This window comes from Lissotriton helveticus, chromosome 11 (assembly GCF_964261635.1).
Source record: "Lissotriton helveticus chromosome 11, aLisHel1.1, whole genome shotgun sequence".
Lineage (NCBI taxonomy): Eukaryota > Metazoa > Chordata > Amphibia > Caudata > Salamandridae > Lissotriton > Lissotriton helveticus.
In genome coordinates this window covers 1,047,376,795-1,047,396,860 of record NC_136072.1, presented here as the reverse complement: position 1 = coordinate 1,047,396,860, position 20,066 = coordinate 1,047,376,795, and the positions used below count along the sequence as shown (strand labels likewise).

The 20,066-nt window shown below is 41.1% G+C and overlaps 1 protein-coding gene across 8 annotated transcripts in view; it reads left to right on the top strand.

Moving 5' to 3' along the window:
* The window catches only part of KDM2B (lysine demethylase 2B), a 1,129,854-nt gene that overhangs the window by 744,811 nt on the left and 364,977 nt on the right, over positions 1–20,066 (top strand). For all 8 annotated transcript variants that reach the window (XM_078667529.1, XM_078667528.1, XM_078667527.1 and 5 more), the window contains one exon: positions 18,836–19,060. In XM_078667529.1, coding sequence (XP_078523655.1) covers positions 18,836–19,060 — 225 coding nt within the window. The remainder of the gene's footprint in view (positions 1–18,835; positions 19,061–20,066) is intronic.

The following is a 20,066-nucleotide window of genomic DNA, read 5'->3' as shown; positions in this document are numbered from 1 at the left end:
ATATCATCATATAAATTGTTGTTTACCAGATGTTGTAAAGAGATGATTTATATAGCACAAAGAGATACTAGGATACGAACTACTAGAAAAACTATTGTCAGAAATGCGGGAAATGCGAATTAAATGAATGGATAGCACTCGTTTACTACAGACGGCTTATTAATTGAATCAGCCACAGTGTATATAAGGGTAATCTGAGAAGCAACAGGCCGATGAAACAAAAAAACCCAGTGCACTCTGTAGAAGAAGCTATTCTACCTAGCAAGCTTGCAAAGTCATGAAACCACATGTTGTCAGAGCCGTGCCTTTCTACTGACCTCTCCGTCGGTACCCCAGACTGTCTTCTGGCTGTCACAAGCGGTAACCGACAAGAGGGAGCGCGCGTATTATATACTTTGCATAATTCGTTAAATTTAAACCCGTTGTATCCCATTAACCTGGGGTTCCGTCGCATATATTACGCGTCATCAATTCAGTGTAATGACACGTCATGAACTACAAAACTAAATTAAAGTCATGGGAAATGTAGTTTATCGCTAGCTGGTGTCGAAAGTAGAACTACTCAGGGCCCGGTCTGGGGAAGATGGAGACACTATCATGGTCTGGACGGGGGGCTATAACTGGGGCCTAAAAAGTGGCCAATGAAACGGCCCTATGAATACACCGCGGGACCTCAGCAGTCCCAAACGTATAGATAATCACAATACGGCACTTTGGCTATGGGGCAAGATGATATTCCGTGGACGCTGCTGTAGTGAGTCACATTGTTCTGCTTGTAGCATAAGCACAAGAGTTTTAACCAATTCTATTGACGTGCTGACAATTAGGTTTCTACACTAAAATGACACCACAATTACTTGTAGATCACGATGACTGTTTACAGGCATAGAATATTTTGCACTTTCAGTAACATCACTAACTAATTAACATAGGAACATCGAGACGAACCCGATGATATGACTGAATAATTCCTGTGTAGGATAACCTCTAACAGGATTACTTACACTTAAAGTCTATGGTTGAGGTCTAGGGCTGAGCTGTTTGCACGGGATGTTTGCAAGTGTGGTATTCCACAATTGATTTTTGCATGAACAAGCGTGTACACTTTATGTGACAATTATGGTTTTCAATTGTCCACACCAAAACACGATAATCTTAAGCATACTACATGTCCTAAGATTCTATGGGCATTGAGTAGTTTGATTGTCGATGACGGCTAGCGACTACATTTCCCATGATTCTCAATGCCTTTTTGTAGTTCACTATTATTAACCAATTGGATTTTGGTTCAGCACTCCAATTGTGTACTAGATCAATAGCTATTCCTCTATTTCGGTGGTGCATAGGATGGCAATCCTACTGAGCTGCTGGATTGATCAAAATGATACAAATAGAACATGGATCCTGTAATACAAGATACATTCCAACCTTGCACTCAATTATGTTGTTTTCGTTGATTAAACCACAAGTTCAAATGTTTTATATTTTCATCTTTCGTTTATTGGTAACGAGGATTTCTCATTTCTTCATGTTTTTATGAATATTTTACTTAATATTCAATGATTATTTTGTTTGCCCAATGCATTTCAAGCATATAGCCCTTCACCAGCGGACTTCTTATATCTGAAAACAGTATCATATATCATTATTGGTACCAGATAATATTAAAGACAAACACAGGTAATATGCATATAACACACCTTCAATTGCATACATATCAATAAATAAATAGTGTTTCAAATGCGAATGGCTATCACATACATCTAGTTATCAAACAGTATGTTTCCCGTGTACAACGAGGTCATCTTATGTCCCAAGTGAAATCTAAAGTGAAATCTAATTTTCAACTCTGAAAACGAGCCGGTGTTTTAACACCGTGATAAACACACTAACCTTGAGTCTTTGTTAGTATTCTCTGTACTCTGCAGAGTAAATAGATCAATGTGTTAAAATCTTATATTAGAAGTTGTTATAACGATACTAATATTCTGTGCGAAAATGTATCGTGCTTACCTACGGGTTATTAGAGTTCGTCCCTTCCACGTTACTGTCGGCGTGCGACGCTCTGTGTTTTTAACGAGTCTATGGTTCCTACTCTGTCTGTGGTGCCGATCACGTGAGCGATGTAGTAAACATAAAGGACGTCTAAAGCTAAAACAGATAGACTAATTTTAGAAAAAAAGGCTAGCGTTCAACAAAACTTTATCGACAAAGGATACAAAAAATGAATATTTAAACACGGGGGTGTTATTATCGTACCGATCCTACACGATGTCCTAGCTGTGTGTGATGGAATTCTCGTGAGCATAGAAACAATATTTGCAATGGTGTAATTGTCACGAGTTACAATTGAACATGTTAAAAAAATGCTATGGTATTTATACATCACCATTACTACTACGTAAACCAAATGGAATAAAATAAAATGAAATAAGTTAGAATATTTCATGTGGCTGAAAATTGCATACATGATATGTCAATACCATTCATAAAGCATAAATAACTTCCTGTATATCAAATCTTGAAATTATTACTGTCCATGAATGTTTATAAAAAACAATTCAAATCCATCCTTTCATTTAATCCCTTAGGATAAAGAGTGCATAAATAGTTCATCCAAAATATTTCTCTTCTCAGTAGTTGACTGTCATTGTCTCTTCCCGGAAGTATTGCCACTTTTTCCATAATGCAGAATTTCAGTTGACTGGCATTGTGCTTTGCTTCGTTTAAGTGTACTGCGACCGTTGATTTTGGGTTATTCAGGCGAGTGTTACTTTTATGTTCGATTATTCTTGTTTTAATTTTTCTTTGCGTTTTTCCCACGTATGATAATCCACACGGACATCTCAACATATAAATAACATTACTTGTGTCACAAGTTCCTGATACTTTCAGTTTTATTGGGGTGCCTTTTGTAGGATGGTTTATAACATTATTCTTGATTATGGCTGAACAATTTCCACTATTGTGGCATGGTAATGTTCCTTTATATTGACTTTGTTCTTGCTTAGGTGATTCTTTAATTAATTCTTTCAAGTTTTTTGTCCTTTCATATGCGAAGATTGGTTGATTTCTGAATATTCCTTTGAAATCTTCCTCTAATGCCAGTAGTGGCCAGTGTTTTCTGATCGTTTTATTTATTTATTTATTTTTAATTCTGGTACTACGTGTTGAGAATTTTGAAACAAACACCATTCTTTGTTCCTCTTTTTTCTTTTTGGTTGTTAGTAAGTGTTCACGTTGTAATTTGTCAGCTCTTTCAGAAGCGGATTCCAAGACGGATTGGGGATACCCTCTTTTTCTGAATTTCTCCAATGTTTCTGCTTTGTGTTTCGAATATAATTCATCAGTGGATGCAATTCGTTTAATTCTTAATAATTGTGAAAACGGTAAGTGTTGTTTGAGTGGAGCCTGATAACTTTTGTAATGGAGTAAGTTGTTCCTGTCTGTTGTTTTAGCAAATACACTTGTGACGATGGTTCCTTCTTTATTGGTTATTAGTACATCCAAAAATGATATCTCTTCCTTCTGTATGGTGAATGTAAATTGTATTCTTTCGTTCACCATGTTTAGGTGTAGAAATGCTTCCTCAAGGCTTTCTTGGCTGCCTCTCCATAATACAAATATATCGTCAATGTACCTTTTATATAATATTAGGTTACGGGACCACATTTCATTGTTCAATATGTGATCTAGCTCAAACCTGTGCATGAACGTATTCGCGTAGGTAGGCGCCGCACAGTTACCCATTGATGTACCCGACGCTTGTACAAAATAGTTGTCCTTCCATTTGAAGTAACTATGGAATAGCGTGAAATGTAATAATTCCGTAAGGAATATCTTCGAATCCTCTGGCTTATATTCATGTATCAGGAAGCTTTCCACTGCCTCCATACCTAGGTCATGGGGTATGGATGTGTATAAGGACTTTACGTTGATGCTTGCCATTATCATATTGCGTGTAAAATTTCCTTTTTCTTCCTCCAATATGTTCAGAAAATGGGTGGTATCCTTGATATACGTGGAAGTGTTTTGTACAATATTTTGTAGATGTTTGTCGATATATTTCCCTACTGGTTCATGAATTGATCCAATGGTTGATACAATGGGTCGTAATGGAGGTGACGTTGCATGTTTGTGTATTTATGTTTACTACATCGCTCACGTGATAGGCACCACAGACATAGAGTAAGAACCATAGACTCGCTAAAAACACAGAGCGTCGCACGCCGACGGTAACGTGGAAGGGACGAACTCTAATAACCCGTAGGTAAGCACGATACATTTTCGCACAGAATATTAGTATCGTTATAACAACTTCTAATATAAGATTTTAACACATTGATCTATTTACTCTGCAGCGTACAGAGAATACTAACAAAGACTCAAGGTTAGTGTGTTTATCACGGTGTTAAAACACCGGCTCGTTTTCAAAGTTGAAAATTAGATTTCACTTTAGATTTCACTTGGGACATAAGATGACCTTGTTGTACACGGGAAACATACTGTTTGATAACTGGATGTATGTGATAGCCATTCGCATTTGAACACGATTCATTTATTGATATGTATGCAATTGAACGTGTGTTATATGCATATTACCTGTGTTTGTCTTTAATATTATCTGGTACCAATAATGATATATGATACTGTTTTCAGATATAAGAAGTCCCCGATGAAGGGCTATATGCTTGAAATGCATTGGGCAAACAAAATAATCATTGAATATGAAGTAAAATATTCATAAAAACATGAAGAAATGAGAAATCCTCGTTACCAATAAACGAAAGATGAAAATATAAAACATTTGAACTTGTGGTTTAATCAACGAAAACAACATAATTGAGTGCAAGGTTGGAATGTATCTTGTATTACAGGATTTTTGTAGTTCACTGACGGACGTGAAAATAATCTTACAATTATTGTAGCCTCTTCTTTCTTTGAACATTACACTAATTTACGATGGTCAGCTTTTCGTGACATATGTTGACTTCAATTATCAACCTAAAAATACCATGGTTTTGAAGATGACTACATTTCCCTAGACTCTACGGGTACTGAGTAGTTCTACTTTCTAGAACAGCTAGCGATAAACTGCATTTCCCATGACTTGAAGTTAGTTTTGTAGTTCATGACGTGTCATTACACTGAATTGATTACGCATAATATATGTGACGGAACCCCAAGTTACTGAGACACACCGGGTTTCGTTGAACAACTTATGCAAAGTATATAATACACGCGCTCCCTCTCGTCAGTTACCGCTCGTGACAGCCAGAAGATGGTCCATGGTACTGACGGAGAGGCCTGTAGAATGGCACGGCACTGACAACACATGTTTTCATGACTTTGCAAGCTTGCTAGGTAGAATAGCTTCTTCTACAGAGTGCATTGGGATATTTTCGTTTCAGGCTTTCATCTGCCTGTTGCTTCTCAGATAACCCTTATATACACTGGGGTTTATTCAAGTAATAAGGCGTCTGTAGTAAGCGAGTGCTATTTATTCATTTGATTAGCATTTCCTGCATTTTTGACAAGTTTTTCCATTAGTTCGTATCCTAGTACCTCTATGTGCTATCTAAATGATCTCTTTACAACATCTGGTAAACAACAATTTATATGATGATATTTAACATAAAAACACAATATTTTGAACTACCAACAAACCATTTACCAATGATAACTCCTGTTTAACACTTTATTAGACATAAGATGGTTTCTACATGATTCTTTGACTAGTGGATACTGTATAGTCTGGAGAAGTGCGTTATGGTTTTTGTCTAGAATGTATCTTTAGACTTGATTTTAAATTAATGGAGAACTGATTTATGGTACACTTACAGGAGTGGTGAGGAGTCCATCCGTACACATACGGGTAAGAAAATTATGTTCATAATAAATTTCCTAATATAAATGGCACTTTGTAAATGTTAAGAACATTAATAGTTATGATGTTCTTTTTTCTGAGCACCTAGTACAGTATTAGCGAGCTATAATTATTTTTAACATGGTGCAGTATGTCGCTATGTTTTTCTTTCCACAGGTGACAACAATCCTGTAGATTCTATGTAAAAGAGACCACAGTTGATTGCAGGTCGTATCGTTGTACTTACTAAGTTTAATCTTATTTATTTTAGAACACACAATTCTGCAGTAGCACTACCATATAGATCCTGAGGAAGGCCACGAACAAAGTACGATCCCTATGGCTGAAACATGTAGACCCTCTATTCAGACCAGTGTGCTAGACTATTTTTTCAGACCGTGCTTGCACTGTTTTTAATAATTGACACCAAGAGCTAACCAATAAAATTATTTTTTAATCTTGATAGCCAATTTTATCATCACTTCACAACATCACTTCTTCTGCACTGCAAACACCCACCTTAAACAATTTCATGCTTCACAGATCTTGGGAGATATGACCAATTGACCTAATTAAAACATCAGTGAGTTCTTCCCTCACAGTGAGGGGGTTGCCGCCCTTGGTTGCACTAGGTTTTGCAACTAAGAGAAGATCCCAGATGATGAAGCATGCCACCTCGGTGTGTGATGGGATTCCATCCTCTTAAATAAAACTCCCTCCATGTTAATATAGGATTACTTGCTTGTACGAACTGTGCTTGTGACCTCTCCTTCGGAGAGTGTGTTAGACCCACGGATTTTGTTGTTTATGAATTGTATTGGGGATTTCTCTAAAACTTTCCCTGAGACCGTTGACCCATCCTTTGTTTTGTATAAACCCTATAATGAAGCATGCCACTAACCATTGTCAGTGGGTGATGGTTCTTTTAAAACCCTAAAGGGTTTCCTAACTCATGTGAGTGAGAGCCACGGATTTTGTTGTTTATGAATTGTATTGGGGATTTCTCTAAAACTTTCCCTGAGACCGTTGACCCATCCTTTGTTTTGTATAAACCCTATAATGAAGCATGCCACTAACCATTGTCAGTGGGTGATGGTTCTTTTAAAACCCTAAAGGGTTTCCTAACTCATGTGAGTGAGAGGCATCTCAAGATGTTTTGAATTTTGGTAGCGAGCTCATTAGCTTGTTAGATTCGATTAGGGAAGAAAAACGAGCCTTCACTCACTCTCTGTTTGTTATTGTGTAAGAGGAATATGCTCCACAAGGTCCTGTGCTGGACCAAGAGTATCATTATAAATTTATCTTCCACCACCTGTGGATCAGTTTAATGTCAATTTCGTTGGCAGCCTACAGGAGATGAAGACTTTTAGGAAGTTAGTCCCACGCAATCACTGTGCTTCCTTGCAGTAAGTAGCCAGGTCTATTGTTGCCTCTTTAGCATCATCCTTTATCACAACTTCTTCAACCTCTATTGCTACCTCCTCAGTAGCCACTTGTGCCTCCTTCTCCATTCACTACCCTCCCCCACCTTCTTTTGACAGAGGAGAGGAGGAGTCCTACTTTAGTGACCAAGGCACAGAATCAGAAGAAGATGAAAATGAGCTTCAGAGACACATACCTAATAAGGAAGGTGAGAATCCAGTCCCTTCAGTCTTCTTCATTATGCTCCGCATTCGCATTAAGGTCCTGTTACATGAGAGAGTCAAGCTACCTCCGCAGCTTCGAAGTGCTCCAGTAATATTGCTCGTTCCCATGCCCTATTGTAAGGAGCATTTAAGAAATATCCCAATGTCTGTATGATTTTAATTAACTCCCCAGGAGGACCGTCAATTCAATCGCAATTTTGGACTGTTTGGGGGGGGAAAAAGCCTAAAAGTAATGAAATCCCTAGGTGCTTTTCTGGCTTTAATGCCATGCCTTGAATAGAAATAGAGTGCCAGCGTGTCTAGCTCTCCTGTGACTGGGTTCAAGGAATGACCCAGGCCAGTGATTTTTGATAGGGATGTTTATTCTTCCTTAAGCATATAAGGCAATGGTTGGGTTAGAATCCGTGGGGCATTGTGTAGGGTGCTAGTCTTTCAGAATGGCTTCCGAGAGGTTGGTCTGTCTGAGTCTTCTCTTTCTGTCTGCATTAGTCTTCTACAAATACCCTCGGGGAGAACCTTTATAGGGAGAATTTAATTTTCAGACTTGCTTCAAGTTAAAGCAGTTCGCCACCACACCAAAATGGCACAAGACACTTGAAAAGGGGGTTTGGGGTCTGTGACCAATGAGTGACTTGATACACTCCTGTTGTGAAGGAAAAAAAAGAAGGATGGAAGATATATTCCCTTTGTATCCTCTTCTGCAATTCGATACCTCTACCACAGTGCTTTACACGAAGGTCAGGATTATTTTTCTTCCCCTTGTTTCCCCATGCAGTGCTGTCATACTATGTCAGGGTAGAAAAACGCCTGGTATACCACAGCGTATTGGCCTTCCCCTGTCTTAACAACCTCCACTAGATAGCTGTGTTAGTGCCCAATAAACCACTTGCCCCAAAAAAAACCTTTGATAATCTCCTGAGGCCATGACTTGTTCTCGAGTCACTGAGGTCTCGTCCAAGAAGCTTTTCCTTGGGTCTGCTGTACAGCTTCTGCCTCAGTCGATAGTTGTAGCCGTTTCTGCTGGTGTATTGGTTTCTTCCGCTCTGTAGCCTCCTGGAGCTTTGGTGGTCTGTCTGATTCTCTCTGGTTCATGTCCCCTTCTCCTGTCCTCGCTCTCAACTCCCAAACTCCTGCCGTCCTCCTTCATCTCTGCTGTTCAGCGTCCTCCTCGTCCCGCAACACTTTGTCTTCTGCTTCCTGGTCACGCACTCCCTGCTGAGATAGTAGGCCTAGAAGCATACCCAGAGGCCTCCTGGGGCATGGTTTACCCAACCACTAGAATATTTCCCTGTGTTTCTCCTATACCCGGGTTACCGGTCAGGGTTGCTTATGGGCATCCCTCATCGCTGGATCTTGTCCAGGTTTTCGTGTCCGATAAATCAAAGTTGTGGTACTTATCACAAAAGAAACGTGGAGTGAAAAAGCTCTTTAATGTGTAGATGCTTGTCGGCACCCTTTTCAGAGGGCACGGTACAAGTAGGAGTTACTGAGCCCAACTGTGGGGGTTGAGGTCTTTTACTCCTGATGTCTCGGAGCCTGGCTTACTATGGGCTCTGAGTAACTTGGCCAAGTACAACCCCTTAATGCAGTGTACTGTCAATGGTAGTGTGGATCAATCAGTCCGAGGCTTCTCGGGGGAGGGGGGAGGGGCTAGGTACAAGGTTTACACAGGCACAAGACTCAAAATCTGCTTAGCAGCCCCAATAAATGGATGTAGTACCAGGTATCTGCTTTTATGAAAAAAGGTAGTATTTATATGGTGAAATATGGCACATAACAAATATACACCATCTTCATCAGGCTGGCACTCTAGCCTGTTCTGGGCAAGAGCCTTAGTCCCACGTCCCTGGTTGCTAACTGATTATTCCCACTTCACATGAGGCAACATTCAGGCTAGTCCCCACTAGTAAGTAAAAGTCTTAGAAGTTCCACAGTGGCTTTAAAAGTGCCTCACTGCTATATTCGGAGCAAATTCTGCCAGGGGCTCTGCAGTCCGGTGATAAGTAGACCTGGGAATGCATCAGCAGCCTGGAGCTGTCTGGAAAATCGGCTAGTGGGTGACGTGAGCAGGTGCCAAGCGAAGAGCTGTAGTCTTGTCACTGCAGGCAGGGCAGCCGGACGTCCACACCGCTCCTCTGGTTGTGTGGTAAGTTCTCCTGATCCAAGCGGTAGGCCTCGAATGGCTTCCTGTACTGATGGCAAAGTAGATGCTCTGGTTAAGCCAAGGTGGAGTTCGTGAAGTTCCACAATGCGGTACTCGGCAAAGTGCAAAATAACTCTGCCTTGCTACGTGGCGCACTGCAAGCGGCGGAGTGCGTTAGATAAATGCTGTTCGCAGGATTTTCAATGCCGAGTGTGTATCCGCACTGTCCAATCATCGCGAACGGCACCATGCACAGCGCAAGTTGGCGCTGCTTCCTTTCTGCCACTTGAGTAGAGGTTTTTACTCGAGTGGCAGCTTTCTCAACGCAAACAGACCATTTCTCAACGAGAGCTGCTGCGAGCATACGCGACCACTCTCAATGAGAAATCCGACCTCCTGCGTTGAAAAATGTCGCCAGGAGATAGATAAAAGGCCTTTTCACACCAGTTGTGACTATTATAAAAATGGTATGTTGCCACCACTGTGCTTGCACTACTCACAACTTGGTAAGGGAAGTAACACTTTACCACCACAAGTAGTGCTTTGTACGCACATCCCAAGCTAACAACCGAAATCTGTGAATCGAGCCTAGATCATGGTGCACATGCATGATCTGTGTTTTACCCCGATATAAAATTGGTACCAAGAATCCCGATATTGCAACTTAGGCATTCGTGGCAGGGGTGCATGCCTGCCACCGTGCAGGAGACTTTTCCATCCTAACAATGCTCCTCTCGGGAGAGATCACACCGTCAGCGTCCCAGAACCTGACTCTGGCTTCAGCTTCCTCGTCACACTTGATTTTTAATCTGGAGACAATTTGCCTACGATTCCCTGAACTGTCATTATCTTTGCAGCAAGGTGAGACCTGCAAGCAGACGATGCTTCAGATCTTTAAATTCCTTCTGGCTCTACGTTGCATTCCTTTGAGTTCCTGAGGGGTCCCTAATAAGACTTTTAACTACAGGCTTTTCCATAGCACCGACTAACCTCTGGCGCTGGGCTATGCATCTATCCTTAACCTACATGCTTTGCCAGTCGTCCCTTTTATCCATCTCTGATCGGAGTTAGACCTCTTTGGCCAGAGGTTGTCCTTTATCACGTTATACTATAACTAAGGCACAATCAGTTGCGAAAGAACACTCTGTTCCAATTTGAATGCCTGTTCAGCAATACTTCAGGATGATGGAGGCTATTATTTTTGGATCTGACTTTAATGCCATACAGGGGATGCAACCTAACTAGCATGATGATGATGATTAGGTGGAGGTTGATAGCTTGTTACTCACTCATAATAAAGATGCTAGCTGATATCTCAATTTACAGAACATTTGTGGCCAAAATGCAATTTTCATAGTTGTAGGTGGCAGATGTCAGAAGTGTTGGATCTGGCCCTTCTTCTGAGGAGACTAAAACTAACCTTCTCTTTTGTGTCTTGGACCTTCTACTTCAGAAATTTTGTTACCTTTTAATGAGCCTGTGTTTGACCAAATTATGGCAGCTTGGTCAAAACTGTTTTCTACATTGACGGTATATTGACCCATTACTAGGCTTCATCGACTATCACCTGGTGAGCCTAAGCCTGTGATATAGCATCAACTTGAAGGTGAACCATAACTCTCTTCCTGCAGCTCCTCCGGATAGCAAGTCTAGAAGAATTATCGTTGTGGAGAAAAGTTTTTTTTTTTCTTTTTTTTTTTTCTTCAGGCAATCTAGCACTGTGCTCCCTGAATATTGTCTGTCCATATGGTGCTACATTGACACCCCCTGGGACAAGGTGTGAGATTCTTCCTGCGCTTCCTGATGAGCTATGTAATTTCTTCTCACAGACCGTTCAAGATAGACAAGAGGCATATAATTAAATTCTACATTCTGGCCTGCATGCTACAGACTCAAGCGCTTGTCCTGTGGACACCAGTTTAATTTCAGATGACCTGCTTGGATGTGCTCCACGAGAGTGTTCAGAGATACCTAGGCATAATTGATGTATAATGCCTTTTGAGGCGAGATGTTTTGAAAAGAAGCCGGCTGCAGCTTTAGTGTGTTTCAAAAACAGCGAAGCTATGGCACACTCCCTGACATTGCTACCCCGCACATGATTTCCACCTGAAGGACAGGATCTTCCCAAGTCACTCTAGGGCAGTGTTTCCTAAACTGTGGGTCGCGGAAGTCCAAGCAATAAAGATGTCTTTAAATTCTGCATTTATCTTGTCAAAGACAGAGGTCAAATATCAGACTGTTTTAGGACAAATTACTGCCTGTAAACACCAATCCCTATGTTAAATACGCTCTTCTCATTTCAGTCCGAGAAAGGAGGGCACAGTGAATTGTGACGGTCTTACTCAGGGGCGAAGTGTGAAAGGAAATGCTGTGATATTTTGTTACACATCAAAATGTAAATGAGCAGTACACATTCAGTTGTTAGGAAAGCAAAAATAAAGCAATTTTTTTGGTAACTCTAAATTGTGATGGAAAGAGATTTTCATAGGATTAAAAAAAAATTGACACATTACTTGGTGATACACAAATGATACATTTGAACTGAAACCTGATTTCCATGCGTTCTAATTTGTGCGCAATATGATTTTATCAGTCAAACTATGTCTGTGCAAATATAGTGGCCATTTCGATGGTAAATGATATAGCACTATCACACAGTGCTTTAGTTATTTTAAAAATCATCCACCCCATGTCCACTAAAGCTAGGTGAGTCACAAAATCTTCTAAAAATTGGGTTGTGGTTCTAAAAAGATTGGGACAGACTACTCTAGGGGCATTGTGTACGACAGGTAAAAGCCATTGCATACCACCCAGCAGCCTGTCCAGACTTTTCACAACGTTGGAGGCAGAGGAAGAGCCAGTGCTAAAGGGTGAGGGTGGCAGCAACATAAATCCTCTTCCTCGTAGACTCCAGACAATGTTTCCAAACCACCCGTACATGGGGGTGGTGGGGGGGATAATACTTTGCCTACTCCACTTGTACTTAACCATTGTGGACTTATTCGTTCCCCAGAGTTTTCAAGTTGGTTATCACATTCCATTGATCCCTCCTTGCATTCCCTCTCTGTGTACACCAAGGCTTCTGTAGACCACGTCTTTACCTCTTCCAAGAAAGTGCTGCTGTTGATCATCCAGGGGGCAATTGAGCTTGTGCCCGAGGTGTAGCAGTGAGTGGGCTGTTACTCCGGTTATATTCCGATCCCCAAGAGTCGAGCACTTGAGACTGGTCTTATTTCTCAGCTTGCTGAACCCCTTTCACAAGAGGTAGAAGTTGAGAAATGGTGATATTCATGCATATTCTGTTTGCCTTTTGATGGGATTGGTGTCCTTGGACCTTCAGGACATATAGTTTCATGTACCAGTCCTGATTCCCACAGGACGAATCTACACCTTGTGGTGGGATCAGACCACTACCAATTCACAATCTTGCCTTTTGGCCTGACATTGTGCCTTCTGGTCTTTTGAAAACGTTTGTGTTGTCACAACCCCTCATCAATGGTCGGTGTTCTATGTATTCCTGTATCTCAACGTCTGGCTGTTGATGGTGGTCATACTGCAGTTCATTTTAGACCACCTGCAGAAAACAATATTGTCGTCTGCCCTAAGGTTTTCTGTCAAGGAGTTCAGGTCTCATCTTTACCTTTCGCTGACGTTTATCGGAGCCATTTTGGACCTGGCCATTTTGAAGAGTACAGTCCTGATGTTTTGGGCTAGAGTAACTGTCCCAGCCCTAATGGCTTCTTTACTTCTTGATTTTTTTGCATTTGTTACCTCTCATTTGGCAGCCATATGTAAGCCAAACATTAGCGATTTTTCCCTCCAACAAGGTCGATGTCTCCATTGAAGTGGCTCAGGGCCTCCAGTGATGGATTCCAGTATGACCTGCGGCAGACTGTTCTCCTTGCTCCCGCCGGCAGTCACAGTGATGACTAACACGTCATCTCTCAGTTGGGGATTTCATCTGGTTGATGGCCTTCCAGCAAGGTCATATTGATCCAGGTGCTAACATAAATTCTGAGCTCTATGTGGAACTGTAACGAGCAAGGTGGCATTGGGACAGGGGTCCTCTGTCTTCAGACATAGAGGTTGTGACGTTGGTTGATATGTGATGTTGGTTGACACGTCACCGTAACTCTGACTTACGAGCATCTAGAAGGAGCATGCAGCATTAGAGCAGACTATCCCAGCAAGCATCGTTTTACAAACCGCGCATAGCGTCTGCTATCAGAGGTGGCGTTGGACACGTTTTCACATGTGGCTCTTTTTCATCACTGGAAGTACTCCGTTATTAGCATAATGCACTCTAGAGTTTCCCTCTGAAGGGTCTCTAAAGATGCTTTCTACCTTTTGGTTGGACTTCAGACTTCTGAGCACCTTTCCACCTCTGCACCTGATCCTGCAGGTGTTGAAAAAAGTCAAGAGGGACAAGCACAACACCAGGACAGAATTTTACATCCAAACCTCTGCAATCTACACCTTCATGCGTGGAACCAACTAAAATGTTTTAATATTCCAGTGGAAGTGGTGGATGTGTTCCTGGTTACTCTCCGCCCCTTCATCATATCTGTTTGAGCCTTTTGACAACATTTGTCCCATGGTGTGAAGAAAAAACGCCAAAGCAGAAAAAACCTGTCACTCGCCTGAAGATGAACTGTATTGTCTTTTGCTGTGGGCACAGTTAAGTGTTACTTGTTCACCCTGTTGGCCTTTTTTTACTTGCCTAATAAACCATCATTATTCAAATGACCAGCTTTGGTGCATTTTTTTTTTAAAGCAACCATTTTTCCCCCTGCTACCTTTTTTATTATGCTTCATTAGGACCTTAATTGGTTTTAAACTTTTGGATGTATGCTCACTTTAAGCTTCTCTGCAGCTACAACCTGAGATTCGTGATCCTGAAATCTGTGGTTCTATTTGTCAATACTTCTGCTCATTGTGCTAGCAAACAGCATGCTTTGTCTGTTCATCCACAAAACACTAACATTTTCCCTGACAATCTGACACTTAGGACCCGTGCCTTCCTTCTTCTGAAAGTGATGACACGTTTCCACATGGAACAGTGAATGATGCTGTCTGGGTTTTTCTCTTTCACATTTGAGTGTACACTTTGGGTCCAACGGGTTATGCCTCACCTCCTCATTAATTTCTACATAGATAAGACTAATGGGTAACTTGTTGATTGATGATCCACTTTTGGGTTCGCTGGTGCAAAGAAGGCAACAGCAGTGTAGAAAGTAACCTTATCAAGACAGATGTTTCTCTGCATAAAACTGATAAAGTGGCAATGGAGGCTGGTGTTGCAACCTACCGATGCAAAAGAGCTATTGCATAAGTTGTCCAGATCCAGACTAGCCCCGGGGTAGATTCACATGGTGAGGAACTGGTGGTTCAATAGTATCAGCCAGAAAGAGCTTTACTGAAGCTCCTTCACCTCTTTGTGAAATGCCCATAGTTCCGCCAGAGAAGTTAATCTATTATGAATGCCTTTTCTAGAGGATACTGTGGTTCCGATGTGTACCTCTTGTCGTGTAGGATTCAGTTCCTGAAAAGAACTCTGCTCTTATGAATTTCAGCATTATCACATCAAATAAAAATTGTTCTCTTTTTGGTCCTTCGGTCGTTTTCTCTCTCCACACACTGTTTCAGCCAGGGTCCTTCCCGAGCTTTTGACTTGGTTCTGGACCAGGGAATAGCTCATCTTTTATGGTTGATATTTTTGGACTATAGTAATGGTGTAATCCTCAGCTACTTGTGGCTTGAGGAAAATGCATGCAGACTCGTTTCACAGTGAGTACTTGTGCTGAATTCGCCGCAGTCATGTACTAAAACATTGTGACGCAGTTTTCAGAAGAGGTGTACACGAAAAAGATACATTTGGGGGGAATCAGTTGGGGCGACAAAATATAAATCTGCAATTTCTCGCACCTATGGTGAGAACCAGGCTTGATTTTATTTCATTCATGAAATTTGTTCCCCTATCCTGGATTGCTCTATATTGCATAAGTTACATATATGTGTATTGGAAAATCGCAAGCAGTCATACCTGTATAAATCACAGTCGCAACTTTCTATTTCATTACCTGTTTTCATGATTTGGGCAGCCACCGAAGTGGAAATGAGGATACTTGGTTGGATAATGAATTAACAGTTTTTTGCAGTATGTCAGGGCTTGTACTATATACCTCTATATTTAAGCAAAAAACTTGATTCAGAAAGTTTTTTTGTGTTTAAAAATGCGACTGGCTCTTAACATTGTCCAGGTGCTAACAGAAAACCTGAACACTATGTGGTACTGAAACAAGTAGGGTGACATGGAGTCAGGGAGCCTCTGTTTTCAGACATTTCCAAGCGTATGCCACGCTTAGTCATGGAAAGCAGCTTTGTAAATTGGGCCCAAAGTGTTAAATATTTTTCTTCTGCTTTCCAGTGTATAGTGTCTTACATTGGAAATCGATACTTTCTGTGTTAACTTGCTTATTTATCTCTTGATGGTTATCTTGAATTTATACTTTTTAATTGCATGTCATGCATAGATTGAAACATTAAATTTCTAGCCGTATAGAACGAATAGGGTTCAGAAGTCAGTATGAGGTACTGAAAGTAGTGTTGGCGAATGCATGGATCGAGAGTCTATATTCTTGCTCTGCTGATACTGCACTAGGTGCACTGCTGTAATCGTTGCACCTTCAGGACTGGTGTACTACCGCCTGATTGCATTCAACAATTTGCCTTACCAGTCAATGGTCTTGATTGGAATTGGTGCTTTGGAGCTTTTCCTTAAAACTTTGTAAGCAACTGACAACTTTAATACCCCTGCCCTAAAACACCTGGTCTAACTGATTTATTATGATCATAGAATCCTAAAAAGCCAGCCAGATGCAAGTATCACAGCATGCAATAAATTGGATGATTTTACAAAATCTTATTTGAAAGTGCAGTCTCTGAAAACATTCTAAGTACTGGCTTGTCAATTATTATGAGACATGGGTTTTAGTAAATTAAACATAATGATTATTTTGTCCCAGTGCTTAACACAGATTCCGATTCTGCACTTTCAAGTAAGTCAAGTAGTCTTAAACCACTTTAAATAAGAATAGATTAACAGAAAGGGTTAGCCCCATTTTATCCTTTATGAAAAGACAACAGTTATTTAGACTAATTGATTTTCTTTTGTATCCCATTCAAGTTCAGACCAACAAGCCTGTCTGACACCTAATCCATTATAAAGGTTGGAGAACTAAATGAGATTTTGTTTTGTATCTACTTTGAACATGACTGCTACAACATGTTTTTCAATGGCTAGTCAGGTGTGGCTTAACAAAGGTGTCCACCCAATCAAGAGCTTCCTGCAACCCTTAGACTAGAGGGTGCTCTAGACTCGATCTTGGTTACTACAATTGGACAAAGCACACATGAAAAGGTTCAAGCAGGTACTAGCCTTTTGTAAAATTGTGGATCTATTTTGTGACTCTCAGTATGAGCTTGGATACGAATGGGCAATTTAAAGAAAGATTGTTTATTTGTGTGGTCATTTAGGAGAAGGGATTTCAAGATTTGACACAGGCTCTCATTTTGAGATGCTACACTGTCTGCCGTTGCCTGATTGTGTTGTATTAATTCTTATAAAGAAGGTTGCTGTGGTTTTGAGGGGACCCCGATTAGTGACTCTTTTTGTGGGATGAGCTGGTGTTCTAAATCTTGGACGGCTTTTTCTGGAAGAAATTTCACTAGCAAAGGAACAATTTTGATATTGCATAGTTTCAATTAATCATAATAAAGATGGGCAAGGACAAGCACCAAAATTGACTTGTTGAATCACTGAAATTATTTAGTTGAAATTTTCAGAATTGGAGTAGAACTTTGAGCTCCAGGTTCTTTCAACATCCATATCGCTTGCTCTTTCCATCGAACCACTGTGATACTCCATGCCCATCCATCCCTCACCCACACTCCATATTCACCAGGGGGTGTCTTATTGGCTCCTTTACTGGCCTCCTTCTTAGTCCAAGTACACTTTGCTTGCATGAGAATCTGTCCTATTGGTGACATAAGCTTTCATTGTGTCTAGCTGGCAAGCAGGCTAACTTTCAAGACCTATGGTGCAAGTGTAGAGAAGGCTACCTATTCTCAGATGATTCATACCAAAGGCTGCTTCTGTTCTCTCCAGAACACTGTCCATTTCCAAGTTCTGTAAGGCATCCGTGTAAGTTGGCTCCACATACGTTCACTGTACACTATCTATCACTCATCTGTAAGATTTTATAGGGTACTCTGCGCCTCATTTGTCAGTAGTTGGTACAAACAAGAACTGGATGTAGCAGTATGATTGGGACTAAAAGGAAATGGATATAGGGTGACCACTCACTCCATGTTATTAGAGACACTATCCAGTCCTGAACGTTTCACCTGCAAATCATTGTTTTCAGGTGTTTTTATCTGATTAGTTCAAAGGAAGCAAAACCAGATGACCACACCCAGAATTGACTTGTTTATCACATCGAAGTCCAGAATTGGAAATGGTGCCCGTAATGAACTGAACGGAGATGCATATCCTAGCTTATATGTAGCCGTAAGGAAAAGCTTCTTGTGCGCAGTAACTCCAGTATTCTTAATACTACAGGTTCTCTTCAATGCACGTTTCATGGTCCCTCCCCCTCTTTATGGTCCGAGTGTTTTCTTATACCTTTACATTTATGGAATGGAGATAAGTGTACAGGGTTAGATTAACAGAGTTAACGCAGTTTTGACTCCTTTATATTAATGACACATTATTATGAATTTCATGTCTGTACAGCAGAGCCATATTAAAGATATTTTTAGCAGTTGAAATCATGAGAATACACCAGACTCCTGTGACTGATTATAGATTGAAACAAAGTGGGGCTTATGATAGAAGCAAAAGCAGGAGTTATGATCACCATTTCCCAACACAATAAACAAAATGCTGGTACTGCCCACTTCTGGAAAAGTGTTATTTTTACATTGCTCTTCTTGTGAATTTCAGTTTCTTGTCTGGGGGTTTTTGTTTAAAAAATATATATACGCATCTCTTTATTAGCATTTAAGAATCAAAGGCACATTCATCCCCCTCCTCTCCCTGCCACACAAGCATAATATGGCAGAACACTTATCTTTGTTTGATGTCAAAAACTAAAGTCGTTTATGTTCTTTCCCTTACAGAATAAGGCAGCTGGAAGACCCAAAGGCAAGATTCCCCCTTCCTCTTCAGTGAAGTTAGCTGCTAACCGTAGCACTGCTGGAGCCCGCAGGAGACGGACACGATGCCGCAAGTGCGAGGCCTGTCTGCGCACAGAATGTGGGGAGTGTCACTTTTGCAAAGATATGAAGAAGTTTGGGGGACCTGGAAGGATGAAACAGTCCTGCATTATGAGACAGTGCATTGCTGTAAGTATTTTTTGGAAAACCGTAAGTAGAATGTATTCTTTCCATCTGTAGCAAATATCCTATTCACTTGAGATAAGTCTGTTTACTTTAATGTAGATTTCAGGAGCCTTGATACAGACCGTGCCCCTGGGTGCAAAGGATGTGTGAGCCCATTTTCTACACCCCGTGGCAGTTTTGTACTACAGAAACGGCTGCAGATGATTACGTGCCCCCTTGTGTAATATAGATAGTGCTTGTGCACATATAGTGCCAGCGCTATCGTTGAGGGGAGTTACCTCACTTGTATAGGGGTTGGGACCCATTCAATGAGGGGAACATTTTGCCTCTGCATCATATTACAAATGCAGGCACAGAGGCAAATATGCTGTGAGAAGACGCTCTGACTGTGCCCTGGAACGCTGACACAGTCCGTGTGGCCAATGAAGGTAGGGAGTAAAGGGGCCCCTTGCACCCCTCAGACGTATCCCAGCAGGCAGGTGCAGTCCCTCACTTTACCTACTTACAAGGGATCGCTGTCATCCCTTTATTAAGCAAGCAGCATTGCCATGTGCACAAAAAAAGAGACGAGGATTGCTCGAAACTGACTTTAACTAATGTGCTGTCCTGGAGGCAAGTCATTATGTGTAATAGAGAGACTAATCCGGTTTGTGGCCGGCGCACCTAGTTAAAGGTGTACCACAGTCCAAACTGTGACAGTGCGCCCCATCAATAATACAGGCCCAGATCGGCAGGGGAAACAAATGTAGACTTGCAGTACTGAACTTTGCTCCTGAAAACCCCCATGCAACCTACTTTTGCCAATTCCAGGCACAGTGATACTGCAGTACTATTCAGTTTGTCATTGATCTGAACAGCAAATATCACCTTCAACCCGCATTGCACAGTTCTGAATTGATTAATACAGCAATGTGTTAACTTCTGTTTCTGTTGAAAATATGATCCTTCCGGTCGGTCATCGTGCATAATACTTTTCCTGTATTTTTAATGTCTTGTATATAGAATACTA